Source organism: Telopea speciosissima, chromosome 6, assembly GCF_018873765.1.
Source record: "Telopea speciosissima isolate NSW1024214 ecotype Mountain lineage chromosome 6, Tspe_v1, whole genome shotgun sequence".
Taxonomy (NCBI): Eukaryota; Viridiplantae; Streptophyta; class Magnoliopsida; order Proteales; family Proteaceae; genus Telopea; species Telopea speciosissima.
Genome location: NC_057921.1, coordinates 68,986,426 through 69,005,264, shown reverse-complemented (window position 1 = coordinate 69,005,264; position 18,839 = coordinate 68,986,426). Strand labels below are relative to the sequence as shown.

The 18,839-nt window shown below is 37.8% G+C and overlaps 2 protein-coding genes across 2 annotated transcripts; both read left to right on the top strand.

Moving 5' to 3' along the window:
- The first annotated feature begins 6,229 nt into the window (after positions 1 to 6,229).
- Positions 6,230 to 7,694, top strand: LOC122665097 (myb-related protein 308-like). Its single transcript, XM_043861160.1, has 3 exons — positions 6,230 to 6,372; positions 6,754 to 6,883; positions 6,984 to 7,694. Exons 1-3 carry the CDS (start codon positions 6,240 to 6,242, stop codon positions 7,651 to 7,653), a joined length of 933 nt encoding a protein of 310 aa, XP_043717095.1. The 5' UTR covers positions 6,230 to 6,239; the 3' UTR covers positions 7,654 to 7,694.
- A 3,806-nt stretch (positions 7,695 to 11,500) lies between these two features.
- On the top strand, positions 11,501 to 17,380 carry LOC122663665 (monodehydroascorbate reductase, chloroplastic/mitochondrial-like). Its single transcript, XM_043859282.1, has 17 exons — positions 11,501 to 11,701; positions 11,797 to 11,971; positions 12,073 to 12,172; positions 12,261 to 12,338; positions 12,680 to 12,751; positions 13,428 to 13,546; positions 13,638 to 13,722; positions 14,469 to 14,558; positions 15,227 to 15,328; positions 15,448 to 15,537; positions 15,674 to 15,754; positions 16,298 to 16,369; positions 16,456 to 16,550; positions 16,634 to 16,722; positions 16,833 to 16,895; positions 16,983 to 17,023; positions 17,191 to 17,380. Exons 1-17 carry the CDS (start codon positions 11,692 to 11,694, stop codon positions 17,308 to 17,310), a joined length of 1,482 nt encoding a protein of 493 aa, XP_043715217.1. The 5' UTR covers positions 11,501 to 11,691; the 3' UTR covers positions 17,311 to 17,380.
- The last annotated feature ends 1,459 nt before the right edge of the window (positions 17,381 to 18,839 follow it).

The window sequence follows — 18,839 nt, the reverse complement described above, 5'->3', positions numbered from 1 at the left end:
AAGATTGAGGATTTGGATCTTCTAAGGAGCAACTGTCCGTCCAACCTATGCTGCACAAATATATGGTCGCATGTAAAGACCACCTTACCCCTGTCTGAGCATCTTGTTCAAATGAGGGTAAGGCGGTCTTTGCACGCAACCCTGTGTTTGCATAGCCCAGGCAAGATGGGCAACTGCGTCATAGAAGATCTAGATTGCAAGATTAAAGAATGGATATCAATTTGAATCCTCTACTGCCGAACTGCCCAGATACGGCTAGGCATGCAATGACCGCCTTATCCCTGCCCAGACAAGACGATTAAGCAGAGGTAAAGCGGTCATTTTCCGCTACTGTGTCTTGACACTACCGTTCTATCGGGCAGCTCGACAGGAGAGGATCTGGATCCAATGAACGTCTGATCTGATTGGATATTGGATCCAAGTATGAGACTTAATGCAGTCATGAGTTGTTGGAAAACCGTACACCCATATCCAAATTAGAAAATTGATAAGGAAGATGAGGGGAGAACTTCAGAATGAGTTGTCCATTTGAGTATTGGACAGGTGTCGTGCAAGCACCATGCAAAGGAAAAAAGTAATGCTCATCCGGACATCTTTGCACGTACGTTTTAACTTTTATTAATTATTATGTGATCTTCTTTAATTTATATCTATCTGTTGTCCACCGCCAAAAGGGAAAAATGGAAAAAGGATATAAAAACCATCCTCTCTCTGATCACTTATAAATTTAGACGATTTATTAGTAATGGATTGCTGATCAGTCCAGGCTCCTTTCCCAGCCTGCAAAAATCGCTATTTCTGTCGATTGGGGTGGAAGAATTAACGAAATTTGGGGAGGGGATATCATCGATCATCCTGTGGCCGTCGTCTCTCTGTTAAGCTGGCAAAGCTTCTGCTTTCTATCTCTCTCCTCCCAGAAATCCGGTAAAATTAGAACGAGAAACGAATTGTTTATAAAAAAGTATTCAATGGCATGTGGTTATCAATAAATTAAAACAATGTTTCCATGCCTTTACTTGAGAACTTGAAGCACAACATCAATTTGGATACTCTACTGTCGAGCTGCCCAGCAGGATCGTGCCGTCTAGACATGGTGCTACGTGTAATGTCCGCCTTATCCCTACGACAGCTCGACAGTAGAGGATCTAAATCCGCACAGCATTGCTTAAATGCTAATCTGACATTTCTAACTCCTGATTTTACCAGATACACTTTCTTTTGCTGTTAAAAATTAAAATAGGTGATTAAACTGGAGATATAAATAAAAACCGAAAATAGAATACCTTCTTATGACTGTTTTGTCCAGTTTTTGCAACAAATTAAGACTTGAGTTATGATCAGATGGACAATCCATGTCACTTACTACATGGAATCATAATTAATGAGATGTTTATTTAGTTAATTGGTTTAATACTAAATACCTGAAGCATGCCCACATGTTTATTGACTAATTAAACTTCTTCATTCATCGATAAGATAAGTTTATGTAGTAAACATGAAAGATTACCACCTTTCATCGATAAGATATAAGTTTTTTATTATTATTATTATTATTATTTTTCATGCTCAATCAGGGCCGGGATAAGCTAGGGTAATCTCTGGCAGAATTGGGCTTGGGTCAAGGGTTTTATTAGGCACTTACAGGGCTGGGTTGGTTTGGGCCAACTTTAAGACCCATAGGGCTGCGCTGGGGTTTTAACATGTCCAGCCCGTTGACACCCCTACTGGCCCTATCCATCTTAATTAATTTTTACTTTGCATAAAAAATAATGGACTCTTACATTAAAAAATAAATAAAAGTTTTTCTTCACGCGAACAAGCGAAGAGAAAGAGTTCATCAGGAGCGATCCAGATCTCCTACGGCCCAGCTGCCCGTAGCAGCCTCTGCGTCGTGACAGGGCCACACACGCAATGACCGCCTTACCTCCTGCCCAATACCTTGCCGGAGCAGGGGGTAAGGCGGTCATTGCACGCGCAACCCTGTCACGTCGCACAGGCTGCTACGGGCAGCTGGGCCTTAGGAGATCTGGATCCGCATCATGAATCTCTATCATCATAATTACTTCCCTTAATTTATTGGAGGTCTAAAATGTCTTTTTACTGTTTGTTGGCACCCATTCAAATGCAATAGTTGCAATTGATGAAGGAATTCCTCTTTTTTTTTGGTGATAATGAAGGAATTTCTCCATCACCGTGGGTTAAGAAAAAACTCGATATTAAAAATAAATTTCATCACCCTTCTCCATCAGCCTTAGCATGTGGGAAATCAGAGATACGTGCATAGGAGGACAAATTTTCCAATAATTCAATATCTACTATGAGTTATTTCAATAAATCTATGTTTGGAAGGCAAGATATGGACAGAAAAGAAAATAAAAATTGATGAATTTGTCTTTCTCTTCCTTTTATTATTATTATTATTATTATTTTTTACTTCACAAAGAATTATATTAGGTTCAAGCTTAAGCTAATTTTTCTTTTTGCTGATGTTTTAGATTATGAAAAAAAAAAAATAAAAAAAAAAATAACACATCAGCCACAAAGGCTAGACAAGGAAAAATCACAAACAGAAGATTAAGAACAATCTTTCAAAGGATGATACATCAAAATCAAGAAGGGGAAGAAGAAACAATTCGCAAAAGGAGAATATGTCAAAACACCAAGGAAGGGATATGAAACTACAAATTAAATTTCTCATTCCTTGGAACAAAAGTAGTACGGGGCAAATCTTAAGTGATAACTACGTCTAAAAGTATAGACACAATGGCCATCTAAATCCTCATCTTTTTCAGGATACTTCACATGTGCATTAAAATCATGCAGGTAGCAGGCTAAAGAAAGAGATTACCAATCAAGAATGCAAAGGAAAGGAGACTCTAAGATTGGATTCACGATGGCATCACTTAGTATAGACTCTGAAATCTCCTCCAAAGAAGCAACAAAAGCACTATCAGTCTTACATTGAGGGGCCACTCCAGACTCTCCTCCAAAGAAGCAACAAAAGCACTATCTTAGAAGCAAAAGACTACATATTTTTCTTTTTTCTTCTTCTTTTTCCTCTTAGTAGAGGACCAGATAGAATTTGAGAATCTACAGTGGGAGGAAATTGTTAGTTCTGCGCACAGAGACATTGGATTGGATGTGATTTTCAATTTCACTAGGGCCTGAACAGTCTTTTCACACACATAAGCATTGGTTTATATCTAAGCACAGGAACCATGCTAACCATCCAACAGATAACCATTCTTTTTCCCTTTAATTATTTACCTTCTTCCGAATTGACCTGACCATTGTGTAAGTCTACAAGCACAAATCCAATCTTTCAGCCCCATTAGGCATGACTCTAACTAGCAGGACCATTGTGGGCTTAAAGATCTTGTAAAATCCAGGAAAATACTCAAATGGGCCAACTGGGTCCAGGGATAATTCAGATCCAATCTATGAATGAGCCACCCGGAAGTTTTGCAGGTCCATTGACAGCATCTTTGTTAGCCAACTTGTCTATTGAGTTATGAGCAAGAAGAAAACAAGTCATCAAGTGTGAGGAGTCCGGTGAATCTTCATGTGTGTGAGCGTATGTGAACGATTCATAGCCATTCAGATGGAATATTCTCACAGATTGAATTGTATCTGAACAACTGTGAGTCGTTCATGTACATGCAGATTCCCCATACTCTCTCTCTCTCTCTCTCTCTCTCTCTCTCTCTCTCTCTCTCTCGAAGAGAGAGAGAGAGAGAGAGACTATTACATGGGAATAAGGGTTAAATAAAGTTTTAAAACAGACAAGAAAACAAGAGAGAAAAGGAAGAAAGATGTGAATAATGAGGGCCATATTTAAGGAAAGAATGTATGGTAGAGACATTACATCTATGACTTAATAACCCAACCAACCATGCTTAAAAGGAAACACTCAATTTTTTTCCAACATTAACATTTGAAAGCGTAAAAAATGGTAGGGTCCAATTTAAATTCCATTGCTCCTCCTTAAAGCTAACTATAATCATTTCTCCTTTTTTCCAAGCTCCTTCTCTTATTAAAAAGCCTTTCAAAATGATTAATTTGTTTATTATTACTTTCATTGTTTGGCTTGCGATTCATCCAAGCAAAAGCCACCCTTCATCTTCACATCAATGTGGTGATTGATTTGTATCAATCAACAGACACCTTCATTTTCAACCTCTCCCATCTATCCATTTCCCTCTCTTTCTTTATTTATTTATTTTATTATAGTTTATATCTCTCTCTACGTATTTAAAACGTTGCTATATCACTATTTGGAGACATCAATAAGAAATACCCAATTTCTATATTCCAACTAACACCTTCCATTTCATTGTCTTATACGGTTATCTTATGTCATCACCCATCAAAATCGTATTTACTATTTTTAGCCTTGTCTTTTTGAGTATCAATACAAGTACTGAGATCTCCATCTTCACTAGAGCTCTTTAGCTGGTTACTGAAGTTAATTAATTGTATATTCTATGTGTATGTTGTTAGAAAAGAAAAACAACGCAACATAATGGAGATTTTGCAGAAAGAAATGCAAAAAGAAAGAGAAATGACACACACATAAGATAAGATTTTACGTAGTTCAACCCTAGGAAGGAAGCTACATCTACGATCGAGCGATAGTACGAATCCACTATTTTTGCAAAGTAAATACAAACCCTCACACTCCATCTCTCAAAGAGATAACTACAATATATAGGAAAACTTTAATCCAAAAAGTACAAAACTGCCCTTAGAGACCCACCAGGTCGACCTGAATCAACATAGGTCAAAATACATATTAAATCGAGGATCTTGGTGAGCTCTACAGGAGTCAGCGCTGTTATATGTATTTTTTGGCCATTTTGGAGTGTTTCGAAGGCGAAATGATGCGCTGAAGAATCACCACAACACTTTCTAGATTGAGATCAAGCTTCACCAATAACATATGTGAGAAAACAGATACTGCTCGAGGAGGGCTCTTTTTAAGACAATTTCTAGAGTCATTAAGCAACCAAAAGAGAGGGTAGATTGTCTTGTATTTTGTTGCTTACATTAGTGGGTTGATTTCAAAGGCCCATTAAAAGGTTGTAGTAAGAATCAACTCACCTGGAGCGTTTATTTTTGCTATTGAGGCCTCGGCGAGCTAATGGGTCCATGTGGGGTGATCGAGGGTGGTAGACCCCAAGAATTATTTTTTTAGGGCTACAAGGGTATTTCAGTAATACGTGCATATGTAGGGTTTTGCTATATACTTATAGCAAGATAGTTTTCTCTGTAATATGATAGGTGTGAGGACAAGCAGTTGTAACCAAGCCTATTCTCTATTGATAGTGAAATAGATCTCATCTCACCTTGAATGTTGACAATCTTGTCGAACCATATAAATCCATGGGTGCATTGTGTGATTATTGTTTGTAATTTTCATTCTTTTTTTCTACATCGTTTTAGGTTCACATTTTTCCTACACTTTTACGGGATTTGTATCCATGCACAGTTACACCAGGACTAACCATGGAAAATAATTTAGATGTATATATAAGTTTTGTTATAGAATATATTACAAGAGAAGAGCATGGTAGTTTTCATCTTTTTCTTGATGGGTCTCACATCGTAGATCTTGTGGGTCAACAAGAAATCTGAATGTGAGTGACCTATGAGCAGTTTTATCCCCAATTTTCTTCTCTCTTGCTTTCTCTTGTTAAGTAAGCAATAGATTATTAAATATAAGACATGTCTGAAAATAATCTCTCTTGTGATGGAGGTTTCAAGAACAAATATTAGATGGAGGGAGGAATGAAGAGAGTGACTTGTAGATTTATATGTTGACCATATAAAGATTCCCCTACAATTACGCTTTACAAAGTATGCGTGTAAAATGTGAACCTTGATTGGGTTAAATTAATGCTTCAAGAAGAAGAAGGATTTGTTGCAGAAGTTAGCTTGAGTTAAGTATTGGATCTCTTCACCATGGTTGGGTACGTGAAGTTGGTTACGTAATACAAGGTGTACATAGAGAGACTACTACTATGAAGTCTGATGCCAAGTCGTTTCAGTGTTAGATGTAAACATGGGTCCCACCTCATGGGACCCATTTGTCGGACTCGACTATCCCTCCTTGATAGTATTGGAATTACCTTTTTTTAAAGAGGAAGAGAAGGACTAAGGTCCTCCTCCTCACCTTCTTCCCTCACCTCACCTTCCTCAGTGCTGCAGCAGATCGAGGTTCTATGCCAAGAGAAGCTGCCATGGGTCATCATTCTTGCTGCAACCAACAGAAGGTTAAGAGGGGTCTCTGGTCTCCTGAAGAAGATGAAAAACTTGTTCGATATATAACCACCCATGGCTATGGTTGTTGGAGTGAAGTCCCTGAGAAAGCAGGTCCGGTCCACCCATCTCTCTCTCTCTCTCTCTCCCTCTCTCCCTCTCTCTCTCTCTGTGTTCCAATTATAGAGATGAGGAATAGCTACTGTGGTTAAGGATATTCTCTTGTTGAAAAATGAGTTTGCTTCTTGTAGTTTCCGCCATGTAATTAGATCAAAAAAATGTGATTGCCCATTCTATTGCAAAGTGGGCTATCAGTTTCCCTAGACAGGGATTTTGGTTGTCCTCCTTTCCGGAGGACCTTTTGAGAACTGTACAGCAGTTTCTGCCCTTTGTGGCTTTTATTGATTCCCCCCCTTCCCCCTCCTTGAGAGGGTTTTGGGGGCTTTTGCACCCAAAAACAAAAAACCCAATAATAGAGATGCTTTTGTGGTGTAGGCCTTCAAAGATGTGGTAAAAGCTGTCGTTTGAGATGGATCAACTATTTGAGGCCAGATATCAGACGAGGCAGATTCACTCCAGAAGAGGAGAAGCTGATTATAAGCCTGCATGGTGTCGTAGGGAACAGGTTTGGTTTGAATCCACCACTTGATCATCACTTAATTTCATTAATTTTGATGGTCTCTTTTTAAGGTTTTGAAGTTGTGATCTGCAATTGGGTTTTGTAGGTGGGCTCACATTGCAAGTCACTTGCCTGGTAGAACAGACAATGAAATAAAGAACTACTGGAATTCATGGATTAAGAAGAAAATAAGGAAATCATCATCAACTCCAGAGTTGAATTCGAAACCGGGTTATGGTTCTAATAACCAAATCAATTTAATGAATCAAGAATTTATGACAAATAAGGCACCAATTCAAGAAACCCTATTTTCTTCTCAATGCCCACTTCTTATGTTTGATACTAATTTGGTTTTTGATAATGGGTTTACTAGTAGTATCAGTAGTAGTAGTGGAGTAGTAGATGTAAACCAACATGAAACCCAAACACTTCTTGCACCTCTTCCTCCTTTTCTTAATCAACCTTCACTTCACCCTATTTCAACATTTACAGCTCCAAGCATGAACTCAAGTTATTTGCCAGCTTTTGAAAACCTAGAAGCAGCCATGGTGCCTCTTGAGGTTCAAGCATGTGGTTTAGAAGAAGATGGAGAGATGGACTTGGATTGCTTACAGAGACAGGATTTGAATGAATGGCTTGAGTCTCACTCATGCCCATCTAGCTTTCTAATTTGGGATCAACCCATTGAGTCACAGATGTGTGGGGAAGGAAATCTTGCACCTTCTTCTTCAAATGCTTCAGCTATGCTTTCTTCTTCTTACCCCTCTTCATTTTAAGGTTATGATGAGGTGAGGTGTTTTATTTATCCTCTTTCTCTCTCTCTTAGGGTTTGTTTATTTTATTTGTGTGGTTGGGAATGTAATGAAAGCAAGCATGAAATGTTTGATTGACTTTGGAAACATAAGGGTGAGGTAATTAATAAATGGGTCAACCAAGCCCAGACAGAGATTTCAGATTTGGTTTGACAATATATACTAATATAACCTTTGCCTTCTTCTTTGTGTTGTCATGGTTATATATAGAATCCTAAATTCCCAAGTAATTGTGATTCCATTTCCAAATGGGTGATCCCTTTTCCTTTGTCTATAGTTTCTCCACCATTACAAGATATATCTCTTTCTTCCATCCATGCCTAATCTTGGCTATACAGTGTAGAAAAACGTGATCCTAAAACAATGCAGAAAATAATGGAAATAAACAATCACAATACATATAAGGATTTATATTATTTACGTACGTCCACAGCGAGATGAGATTTGTTCTACCATCGATAGAGAATAGGGTTACAATCACTCGTTCTCACACCTCTCTTAGATTGATAACAACAGAGAAAGAACTCTCGCTACAAATTTATAGTGAATTTTTGTAGAGGTAGTTTACCAAAATACCCATATATATAGCCCTAAAAAGATTCTCTCGGGGCTGCCCTTGAACTTCGAAGGACTATTTTGCCTTCGAAATGCGCCAAAATAGTCAAAAAGTGCATACGTCAGCGCTTTGATCATTGACTCCTGTAGAGCTCGTCAAGATCTTTGATTTGATATGTATTTCGATATATATTAGTTCAGGTAAGAACCTGACTGGGTGGGATGGGTCTCTAGCGGCAGTTTTGTACTTTATGGGTTAGGGTTTTCTTATATATTGTTGTTATCTCTTTGAGAGATGTGAGAGTGAGGGTTTTGTATTTTTGCTTCACAGAAATAGTGGAATCATTCTATCGCTGAACGTTGTTTTTCTAACACCAAACCCCCCACATGGATCCGTCAATTTGTCGAACCCTCAATAATGAAGATAATGCCGTGCAAGATGGACCTATTCTTCCAAACCTCTTAACGACCCTTCAGAATCAGCCCACGAATGCATGCGCACAAGCAATGGAATACAAGACATCCTACTCTTAGGCTGGATGATTGAGCACCCATATGCATTTTTATGTACTAAATCCCGCTTCATGCATTTTCCTGATCCACTATCAATGGATGCAGTAGAGGAATCCTCTCAAGGAAGTTATAGAGATAGCTTAAATTTGCTTAGGATAGAAGATGTTAATGTAAGCTGTTTATGTGAAAGGGAGATAACTATCTTATCCCTATGGGGTGGTTTGTCACCTTTTCCCAGTTTGGAAGCAATAATATCATAAAATCCATTGGAGTGCAATCCTGACTCCCGAGGAGTACAGCAAGTGTTGCCTTGTGGTTTCAAAAAGTGTTGGATTGAAACCATGCATCTGCTAGGTTGCCTATGTACGACACATGGGTACAGTAGTATAAATGTAAAGATTCCAATCCAATGCTTCTGAACCATGGATCAGTTCGTTGTTCCACTCCTCATGATGATTGGGAAAAAAATTTGTTCTCATCTTCCACGCAGTGTCCTTGAGGAAGAATGAGATAGAAGGGAAATTGCCTTTGCAAAACCACTCAACAATGTTAATGACCTGCCAATGATGCTCATGTAAAGGGTAAAAGATCGCTGTCTAATCGTGTAGTCCCCGCATTAATGCGGGGCCAATGAGAACACAAACAGAAGCATCAATATTGTTGTGTTTTTTTATTTTATGGGGGGTAGGATAGTTCTTTCATACAATCAAATAGCATTCTTTTTAGTAATTTTTTAATTAAATCATGGTATTGGAAATAGTATCAGTTCCGATATAACAACACTCCAAATTTTTGCTTCCATAAATGTCTCTCCATGCACATTCAATGCCATCACATGCAATTTCAATGCCATCACATGATCAAGTAGTGATCCCAAATCAAAGAAGATGATCAAATAGGCAGGTTGAGTGACATACGAAGGTCATGAAAGTAAGAAAATTTGATTTAAAAAAATGAAAATACTAAAAAAGTATTTTACTTGCAAATGGTTTTCTTTCCATTCTCGTGCGCACGTACGAGAATGGGTTCCAGCCATCCGTAGAGCATCCACATGATGAGACCCACACATAGTGGATGCCATCTGGATGGTTGGAACTCATTCTCGTACAAGAATGGAAACCAACTCCCCCCCCCCCCCCTTGTGTGTGCAAGAGCGGTGCTCAATGTCAAAGTTGGCCGGTTATGTTGGGGCCAATTCTAAATTTAGCTCAATTAACACACCCTTATCTACCCATTCTCATCACATTTCCAATACAATCGAGTTTTTAGTCACCTAAGATGAAGAACTAACCTTGTAATCCATGGGATCTAACTCTCTAATTGGACTAAAAAGATATTTCAAACCTTTTTAATGGGAATTAATGATGGCATATACTATTGTAGGAGTTCAATCAAAACGTCAAATCACTATGGCTAAAAAGATTTTCTTTTCACCTTAGGTGAAGGAAAACTTTGATCTTAATCTTGCATGCAAGAACATTTTTAAATCGAGATAAATGAATTTTTTACCAGATAAATAATTATTTACCTATATTACTTAATTTTACCAATTAGTAATAATAATGCCAGTCCTTTTAATCAAAGTTTACAAATTAAACCATCTGACTTTATTCATGTACTATTTTTTTTTTCTTCTTTTTTCTCATAGGATGTGGTAGTTTGCATCGCTACACCACCCAAAATCCATCTCAAAATTTTCTAAACCAAAACCGACCACCGCCAATGCCCCGCATCTGCCACCATCACTTCCTCCTTGTCTTACCCCCACTCGGGCAAGGGTAGGATGGTCTTTTTGCTACCTTGTTGTATCTGGGGCACATACGGTAGTAGGGACAGCTCGACAGTAGAGGACCCCGACGACGCGAGTTGAACCCAGTTAAACCTACCAAAATTTAAGAGTAACAATTTAGAACTGGAACCAATAATCGAAACTAAAGTCATAACCGACCCAAAAAAATTTTGTTCAATTTTTTTTTTTTTTTTGGGAGACAGGAGGGGTGTCCGACTTTAGGCTGATGAAATCCCCCCTGGGCTCGTACATGACCCCCGCACCATATAGGAACCGGGAGCTTCTAGGCCCTAGTGAGTCTCAGGCAAGTATCCCAAGAAATTATACAGTGGCAAAGGTTTGATCATGAGATCTCGCTTCCTGAGACGGAGTCTCATGTCCCCTCCAAGCTAGTTACGCTAACCCCATGAGGTTAATTTTGTTCAATTTTTTTTTTTTTTTTTTGGGAGACAGGAAGGGTGTCCGACTTTAGGCCGACAAAATCCCCCTGGGCTCGTACATGACCCCCGCACCATATAGGAACCGGGAGCTTCTAGGCCCTAGTGAGCCTCAGGTAGGTATCCCAAGAAATTATAAAGTGGCAAAGGTTTGATCATGAGATCTCGCTTCCTGAGACGGAGTCTCATGTTCCCTCCAAGCTAGTTACGCTAACCCCCTGAGGTTAATTTTGTTCAATTTTTTTTTGTTACGAAAACTGATACCCACTTGGTTCACTTCCGTTTTGGTTGTTGGTTATAAACTGTCGGTTTGAATGGACCTAATGTGTCTTTATTGAGTTATGTAAAATTGCCTATACACGTGGCTGTCGAAGACGTCTCTCCATCTTTTGTCATTTTTCTTCGGGCGAAGAAAAAACCAAAACGAAACGCAGCGTTTCCTTTCTGCAACTTCCAGTTCCAATTTTACCAAAAAAAAAACTTCCAGTTCCAATCGGTGTATCGTTGCAGAAATCACGGACAAAAAAAAATGGCCGACTTCGTAATGTCTTTTTCTATTCGCCATTGATGATTTGGCGATAGCTAAGTAGCTACTGTACAATTTTTAATTCTTCGTATAGCTTTAAGAGCCAATAATCACATTTAAATATTCCAAAGATTCAGAGGAGGAGGAATTTAAAAAGAAAAGTAGAAAAAGATCAGAGTTCGATGTATTCAGGTCCGACTTCATCAAAGTAGAAGAGCGTAAATCGATATTGTTCTTCAGATTTTGTATTTCTGTGTCGCTTAATTTGTTTTTCCACTGAGTTACAGTTAGAAAACTGATGACGACCATGACAAATTCTTTAAGCTTGAAGCATGGACTTTCTCTTTGGTGTCCTCAATCTGGTGTGCTCAATCGAATTTCTCGATCGTCTTCCATCTCTTTCGGTAACTTCCAAAGGAGCTACGTCGTTGCGCCTTCCTCTTTCGCCAACGAAAATCGAGAGTGAGCAGTCTCTCGGCAGATAAACACTGCGATCGATTGGCATGAATAGATTTGTGAGCTTTGTGGTTGTTTTATGTTCTTACTTACTCAATTTTTTGCAGGTTTGTAATCGTTGGTGGTGGTAATGCCGCTGGATATGCTGCTCGGTCTTTCGTCGAACAAGGGATGGCCGACGGGAGGCTCTGTATTGTCTGTAAAGAGGTTAATTTGTTTTTCCACTGAGTTACAGGTTTGTAATTGTTTGTTTGGAATTTGAGACATTGTTTTCCCTTGCTTCTGTTTCATACAGGCAGTTGTACCTTATGAGCGCCCTGCTTTGACTAAGGGTTATCTGTTCCCACTAGATAAAAAGCCAGCGCGTCTACCTGTAAGACTGTTATTCCTCCTGACACCATCTTCTATTTATTTTTACTTAGTGATTCGTAATCTAATCAAACTGAGGGAGTTGATAATAATTGAAGAATTTCGGAGCCTGATGATGGATAATACTTGTGCAATGAGTTTTAATTTTCACTTTTCCCCCCTTCAAATGTACATTAACAAGGGAATCTTGAACCCAATTCTCATCAGTTATAGAAGAACCAGGTATCAATTTTATGGTTGTGAATTAAAAGGAACTCGTGAAATTGAAGATTTACTTGTTGCTTCAATTGTTTATGTTAATCTTTCCTTTTGTCATTGATTTTTTTCTCTTTTATATTATTTTAGGGCTTCCATACTTGTGTTGGCTCGGGTGGGGAAAGGCAGACTACTGAGTGGTATAAAGAGAATGGCATAGAGGTATGCCTACTTATTATTGACAAATGTTTGCTTTTGCAGAACAACATATCTTGTTACATGTGAAAACATTTACTTTAAGAATTGGCTAATAATAGTTTTCAGTGCCAGTTGCAATTAATTGAGAGTTTATTAGCTAAAAATTAGTTACAATCATTAATTTTGGTTATTTAATAAACTTCAAATATTTGATTACCATGTAGAAATCAATTTTGGAAATATCTTCCTGTTGTGCAGTTAGAATTAGTATGAAAATCAGCAGATCAGAACTTTTACTTCTAATTGTCTGGATCAACATACCTTCCCATTCTTGAAAACTGTGATGCGAAAGAAAATATATCCTGGTTATATCGCAATTGAGAAGTGAAATGTTTTCAAAAAATATATCTGGAGCATCTGCCAAAAATTGGTACAGTAAATGTAGATTCCCCACTGATTACAAAAAGTTGAAAAGGAACAACTTGATGCATCTTAATTTTGCAAGTTTTTACCCTCATTTTTTTTTGGTGGGGGGGGGGGGGGGAGAGGAGTGGGGTGTGGTGGAGGGGCAGGAACTAATGAGTAGTGTAGTCTATTTGAGAGTTATTTCCTGTTTTTCATTCTACTTCATTCTTGTCTTACTTCCCTCAGATATTCTATGAAATACTGTTCATAATGGTGCGTCTCATTCTTTTTAAAGATCTTGTATGAGGATCCAGTGACAGCTGTTGATATCGAAAAACACACACTGACCACATCCTCAGGAAAACTTCTTAAGTATGGATCCCTCATTATTGCTACTGGGTGTACAGCTGCGAGGTACCCTTAACTACTCTGATCTTGATCAGCAAATATACCTGTGTAATAGATTGATCGGGTAAATTTATTATGTTGTCCTCCTTGCTTCCAGATTTCCGGAGAAAATTGGAGGGAACTTATCTGGTGTTCATTATATCCGTGATGTTGCTGATGCTGATTCACTAATACAATCATTGGTAAATTCCCTTTTGGTGCATATTTTACTTAACCTGTGTTCTATGATAACCTTTATTTCAAAATTTCCTGCATTAATGATATAGATGTAAAACAGAACTGTTTTCAGCAATGGAAATGGGGGCACTTTTGTATCAAATAACTTACACTGCTTGGTCAATGATTGGGACTTCATGTTTTCCAAATCTCATAGCCACTTTATGCTTCCTTTCATATTTGTACTCGTTTAAATGATGAATAGAAGAATTATCTGTGTTTGTTGAACTGATTTGGGTCTGAATGTTGACAACTGCACTACTTTGGTTGTGACGAGAAATTAGAAAATTAGTCTGCCAGAAACACCCCTATCTTGTGAAGGATCCTTTGTTGAATTCCTGTAATTCTAACCCTAGAATTGTTTCCAGCACCATGGAAGCCCTTGAACTCCTCAACTAACCTTTACCTTAGAAGGATCCTTAACTTTTCAAAATCTCTCATGGAACCCTATGTTAGGAAGGGAAATTTTTTAGCAACAATCACTCTTGGATGTAGAGTTTCAGAAGCACTCATATGGAAACTCAACCTGTAATTCTAGTATTTCATACAAGCAAATAAATAATTAAGTGATCTTTCTTTATTTTATAGTGAATGTCCCAAAGCCAGTCTTAGGAGTTACTTATTCATCTTGTTTTTCATTAATGATATGGAGTCTTTTTTTTATTTTTTTCTTTTAATGCCTATTTGTAAAAGGACTTGTATTTACTTCCAGGGAAGAGCACAGAAGGTTGTTGTTGTTGGAGGTGGTTATATTGGTATGGAGGTAGCTGCTGCTGCTGCTGGTTGGAAGCTTGACACAACGGTATGGTTGCAATTCACTTTGTACATTTCAGATAAGTTTTTAGAAGTGCAGTGACATAAATTGCCATGAAGTAATTGTTTTAAACTTCTCTACTAATATTATCATGCATCATTTTTTGGGGGAATTCGTAGTTTTCTGTATAAATGCTATGCATACTGGCATGATAAGTGTCAATTTTACAATTTTAATAATTCAATCTTCTATAAGTCATTTTTCTTTCTTTATTCCACGGTTCGCTTTCGACCTTTTCCATGCATTTTCATATCTTATATGACCTGCAGTTCTTAATGATCTGTATCTTATAGTTCCCTGGGAAGCTCCTCCGATTTCTTAACTCTATAGCTAATTATATCTCCTGAGTTGATGATAGTGGAGTTGTTTGTTAAATGTTTCACTTTCTGATTTTGTGATGGCAACATGATTGACTTTCTGGGAGCTAAGTCTTCTCACCTGTTGCATCAGAGAGGGAGAGAGAGAGAGATTGGCTGTAGTTCCTAAGGTTTTTAATCCAGTGAAGCTCACATTTCCCTGGAGGTCCTTGTCTAATCCAAAAGTGTTGCATAGAGAGACAAAAAGGGATGATTTTGCATTCTCCCCAGAGTTCCTAAGGTTGTTTATTGTTTGTGCAATTGGTTTACGATTTTGACATACAGTTTTGTTCTTAATAGGTCATATTTCCAGGAGATCAGTTAATGCCAAGATTGTTTACTCCTTCTCTTGCTCGTAGATATGAAGAACTTTACCAACAAAATGGTATCAAATTCTTAAAGGTATTTTTAGCTTTAGTTTTGATTCATTGATGAATAACATTGATATTAATTTTTTGTTACGGAGTTTCCTCTGTTCATTGAATATGTAATGATTCTGAGCTCACTTCATTTTTAATTAGGGTGCTCGTATAAAAAATCTAGAAGCTAGTTCTGATGGACGTGTGACTGCTGTCAAACTTGAAAATGGGTATAGCATAGAAGCAGACACGGTACTTGATTTTTCATCTTGTACCCTGTTTTATAAAACCAGATGCATAGTTTGGTAGGTTTGTTACTTCAAGACAAGCTGAAATTTTTGCTAATATAAAATGGATTGGTTATGCGTTGTGCCTTTTTTGAACGCAGGTTATTGTTGGGATTGGAGCAAAGCCAGCTGTCAGTGCCTTTGAAGCTGTGGGTTTGAACAACACTGTTGGTGGCATACAGGTCAGTAAAATGGTTTGCAGAGTTTTTGGGTGCTCTTCCGCTTGCGCCTGCATAAACCAGTTGAAAGCTAATAATGATTAGACAGTGAGAATACCCATCTTAATCGTAGCTTATTACTGAATAAATGTGATTCAGTTATATAGTAGAAATAAATTGATGGGCTTTAACTAGGCTACTTGATGGTCAACCATCAACCATTGCAGCAGCATATGAACTTGGAATGCACAAAATTGCAAAAATTGATAATTAGGTGCATTGATGCGATTATTGACATTAATTATATGATTTAGTGCCCCATGCCCTTATTTTACACAGTATATATTAAGCCCTTATTACAACTGAAATGATTGGAGTCTCCAAATCTGCTTATGCATTTTTACAGAATTGAGTAAAATCAATTTAAGCATGATATAGAACTGCTCGCTTCTGTAGTAAGTCAAGTTGGAACAAGTTTCTTTTCTACCAATTGGCGCTCACTTCTTAGGAAGTCAAGGATAACTATTTTATTAGACATTGCTGAAATCTACTGCATTATATTCTCAGGTTGATGGTCTGTTCCGAACAAGTGTACCTGGTGTTTTTGCCATTGGAGATGTTGCAGCATTCCCTTTGAAGGTATTCGTTACTAAATTTCTTTGTTTCTCTCTTTAATTTAAAGCCAACTTGGAAACTATGTGTTACATCTGCTTCATTTTGAACAGATGTATGATCGTATTGCACGAGTTGAACATGTTGGTCATGCTCGTCAGTCAGCACAACATTGTGTGAATACATTATTAAGTGGAAAAACTCACCTGTATGTAGAATCACTCTCAGTTCAAATTTAAATTTATACTTTGGCTTAATACTGCCTCTTGATCATTTGCATCACATCCACAGATATGATTACCTTCCATTCTTCTATTCAAGAGTTTTTGAGTATGAAGGCAGTGCAAGAACAGTTTGGTGGCAGTTCTATGGAGACAATGGTGAGAAATGTTATATGCATTTTGGCTTCATATCGTGAAGTGTCATTGTCTGTGGTCATGCTTTATTTTTATCCTGAATCTATTACTCACTATTTTGCCCTGTGGAGCAGTTGGTGAGACAATTGAAATTGGAAATTTTGATCCTAAGATTGTTACATTCTGGCTAGACTCTGGTAAGTAATGTGACATGATTATCTCCTTTTATCTGTCAAACTTTTACAACATGGAAATGTGATTTTTGTTACTTTGTTGTTCTGTAGGTAAACTGAAAGGAGTTCTTCTAGAAAGCGGAAGTCCTGAGGTATTCCTTGTTATTCCTTTACCAAACTTCTTTAATGAGAGCGCCAAAAAAAAAAAAAAAAAAGGAGTCTGCTGCAAAATGGATTAGTACTCAATGATGGCCTTTCAGCTTATGCATTTTGCTAATCAAAATTGAATGTCGATTGTGCGCTGATGCTATTCTTTCAGGAATTTCAACTCCTCCCAAAACTTGCGAGGAGCCAGCCACCTATTGATAAAGCCAAGCTTCAAAGTGCATCCTCTGTTGAGGAGGCTCTTCAAATTGCTCAAAGCTCGCTTACAGGTTGAAGCTTAAGTGTGGTTTAACATGACATAGCTGTGGTTAAAATATTAAAAGAGAAAAATTCTTAGTTTCTTCTTTGCCCCGCTAGTTCATTGTTTTTCTTTCATTTAGAGTCCGATCTCCAGGAAATTTCATCTACAGTTTTGAATAAATCATCAGCCAGTTAGCTCTCTAACTTTATAAGTATATTTTCATTACCAATCATCCATTGCTTGTCTTCCATCTTACCATTTCTATCCCAATAAAAAGAAAAACCACTTCATGGTACTATAAAAAAGAATAAAACAAAAAGAACTTATTTATTGGGTCCAACGACTACTCATGGTCTTTCTCTTGACAGTCTGTTACAAGAACCAAAAAAGAAAAAGATCCGAAAAGATTACAATTCAGCATACATATTTCTTCATTTTCTTCCTCTTTGGTTCCTCAACCTTGAAAATGGAAGTCAGCTTTCTTCATCTTCTTCCTCTTCAGTGCCTCTGGTATCTTAAATTTAAAATTGGAGACGAATAATCCTGCAGCCCAGTATATTAGCATTACTAACAATAAGCCAATGGGTGCACAGGAAAGAGTGCCTCATATGATTGGGTTTACAAATTTTTAAATTTTTTTATTAGTAAATTTGGATCTTTGACCTTAATCCTGAAACCAAAATCCCATGCAACTGAATGGAGATTGACCAAAGTAACCAAATTATCTTTGGACTAACCTGCCACTCACCACCACCTCATGTATTATGCCCTTGGTAGTTGGTAGTGCCTCCCTCTCCCTCTCTCGTATTGGTCTCCCAGATCTCCCACGAGGAGACTCTCGCTGCATATCCAGCGTAGGGAGGGTTTCCTCAGAGAGAATTCGACAACGATATGGGCCTGCTATCAAAAAGGGAGCTTCAAAACCCCTCTTTGATATCATCAAGTTCATCAGAGTCGGGGGGGAGTCTTTCCCTCTACCATCAAATTCTGAAAAGCAATTCTAGCAACCACAGGAGACGACACTAATCTCCGCCCAAACACTATAGCTCAAGACTCAACTTGGGTATTCAGCAGAATCCCTGCTTTCAATAGGCTTTTCATAATCCATGAAACCCAATGCATTCACTTGTACCCAATGGTCTCCTGGTGCTCTAATTTGTTTCTAGGTAAAAGCCATGTAAAATCTCATTTTTTTTTTTAATTTGATGATTTTCCCTTTAAGCGGATTTTATCTGGAAACAAACAGGAGCATTGTGGTATGTAATGTCAAATATCCAGAGTTACATTGATTATCAAGTATGTGACACTCTATTCAGGAGGTTCAACATGGACCAACATAGAATTTCTCTTATAGGGCACAAGATTTCTGCGAATATCTGTGGTCACCGAAATCAAGATTTTATTAAGATCACAGAGCAGTGAACTTAGGAAACATTCAGCTGTTAAGCCACATTTTCCTGACTCGAATCATGGATGTAGGGCATAGAACAAAAAGTGTGTCCTTCAAAAGAAAACTTGTTTCAAACCATTCAATACTTCAGTGAGACATTTTTTGTTTTGAT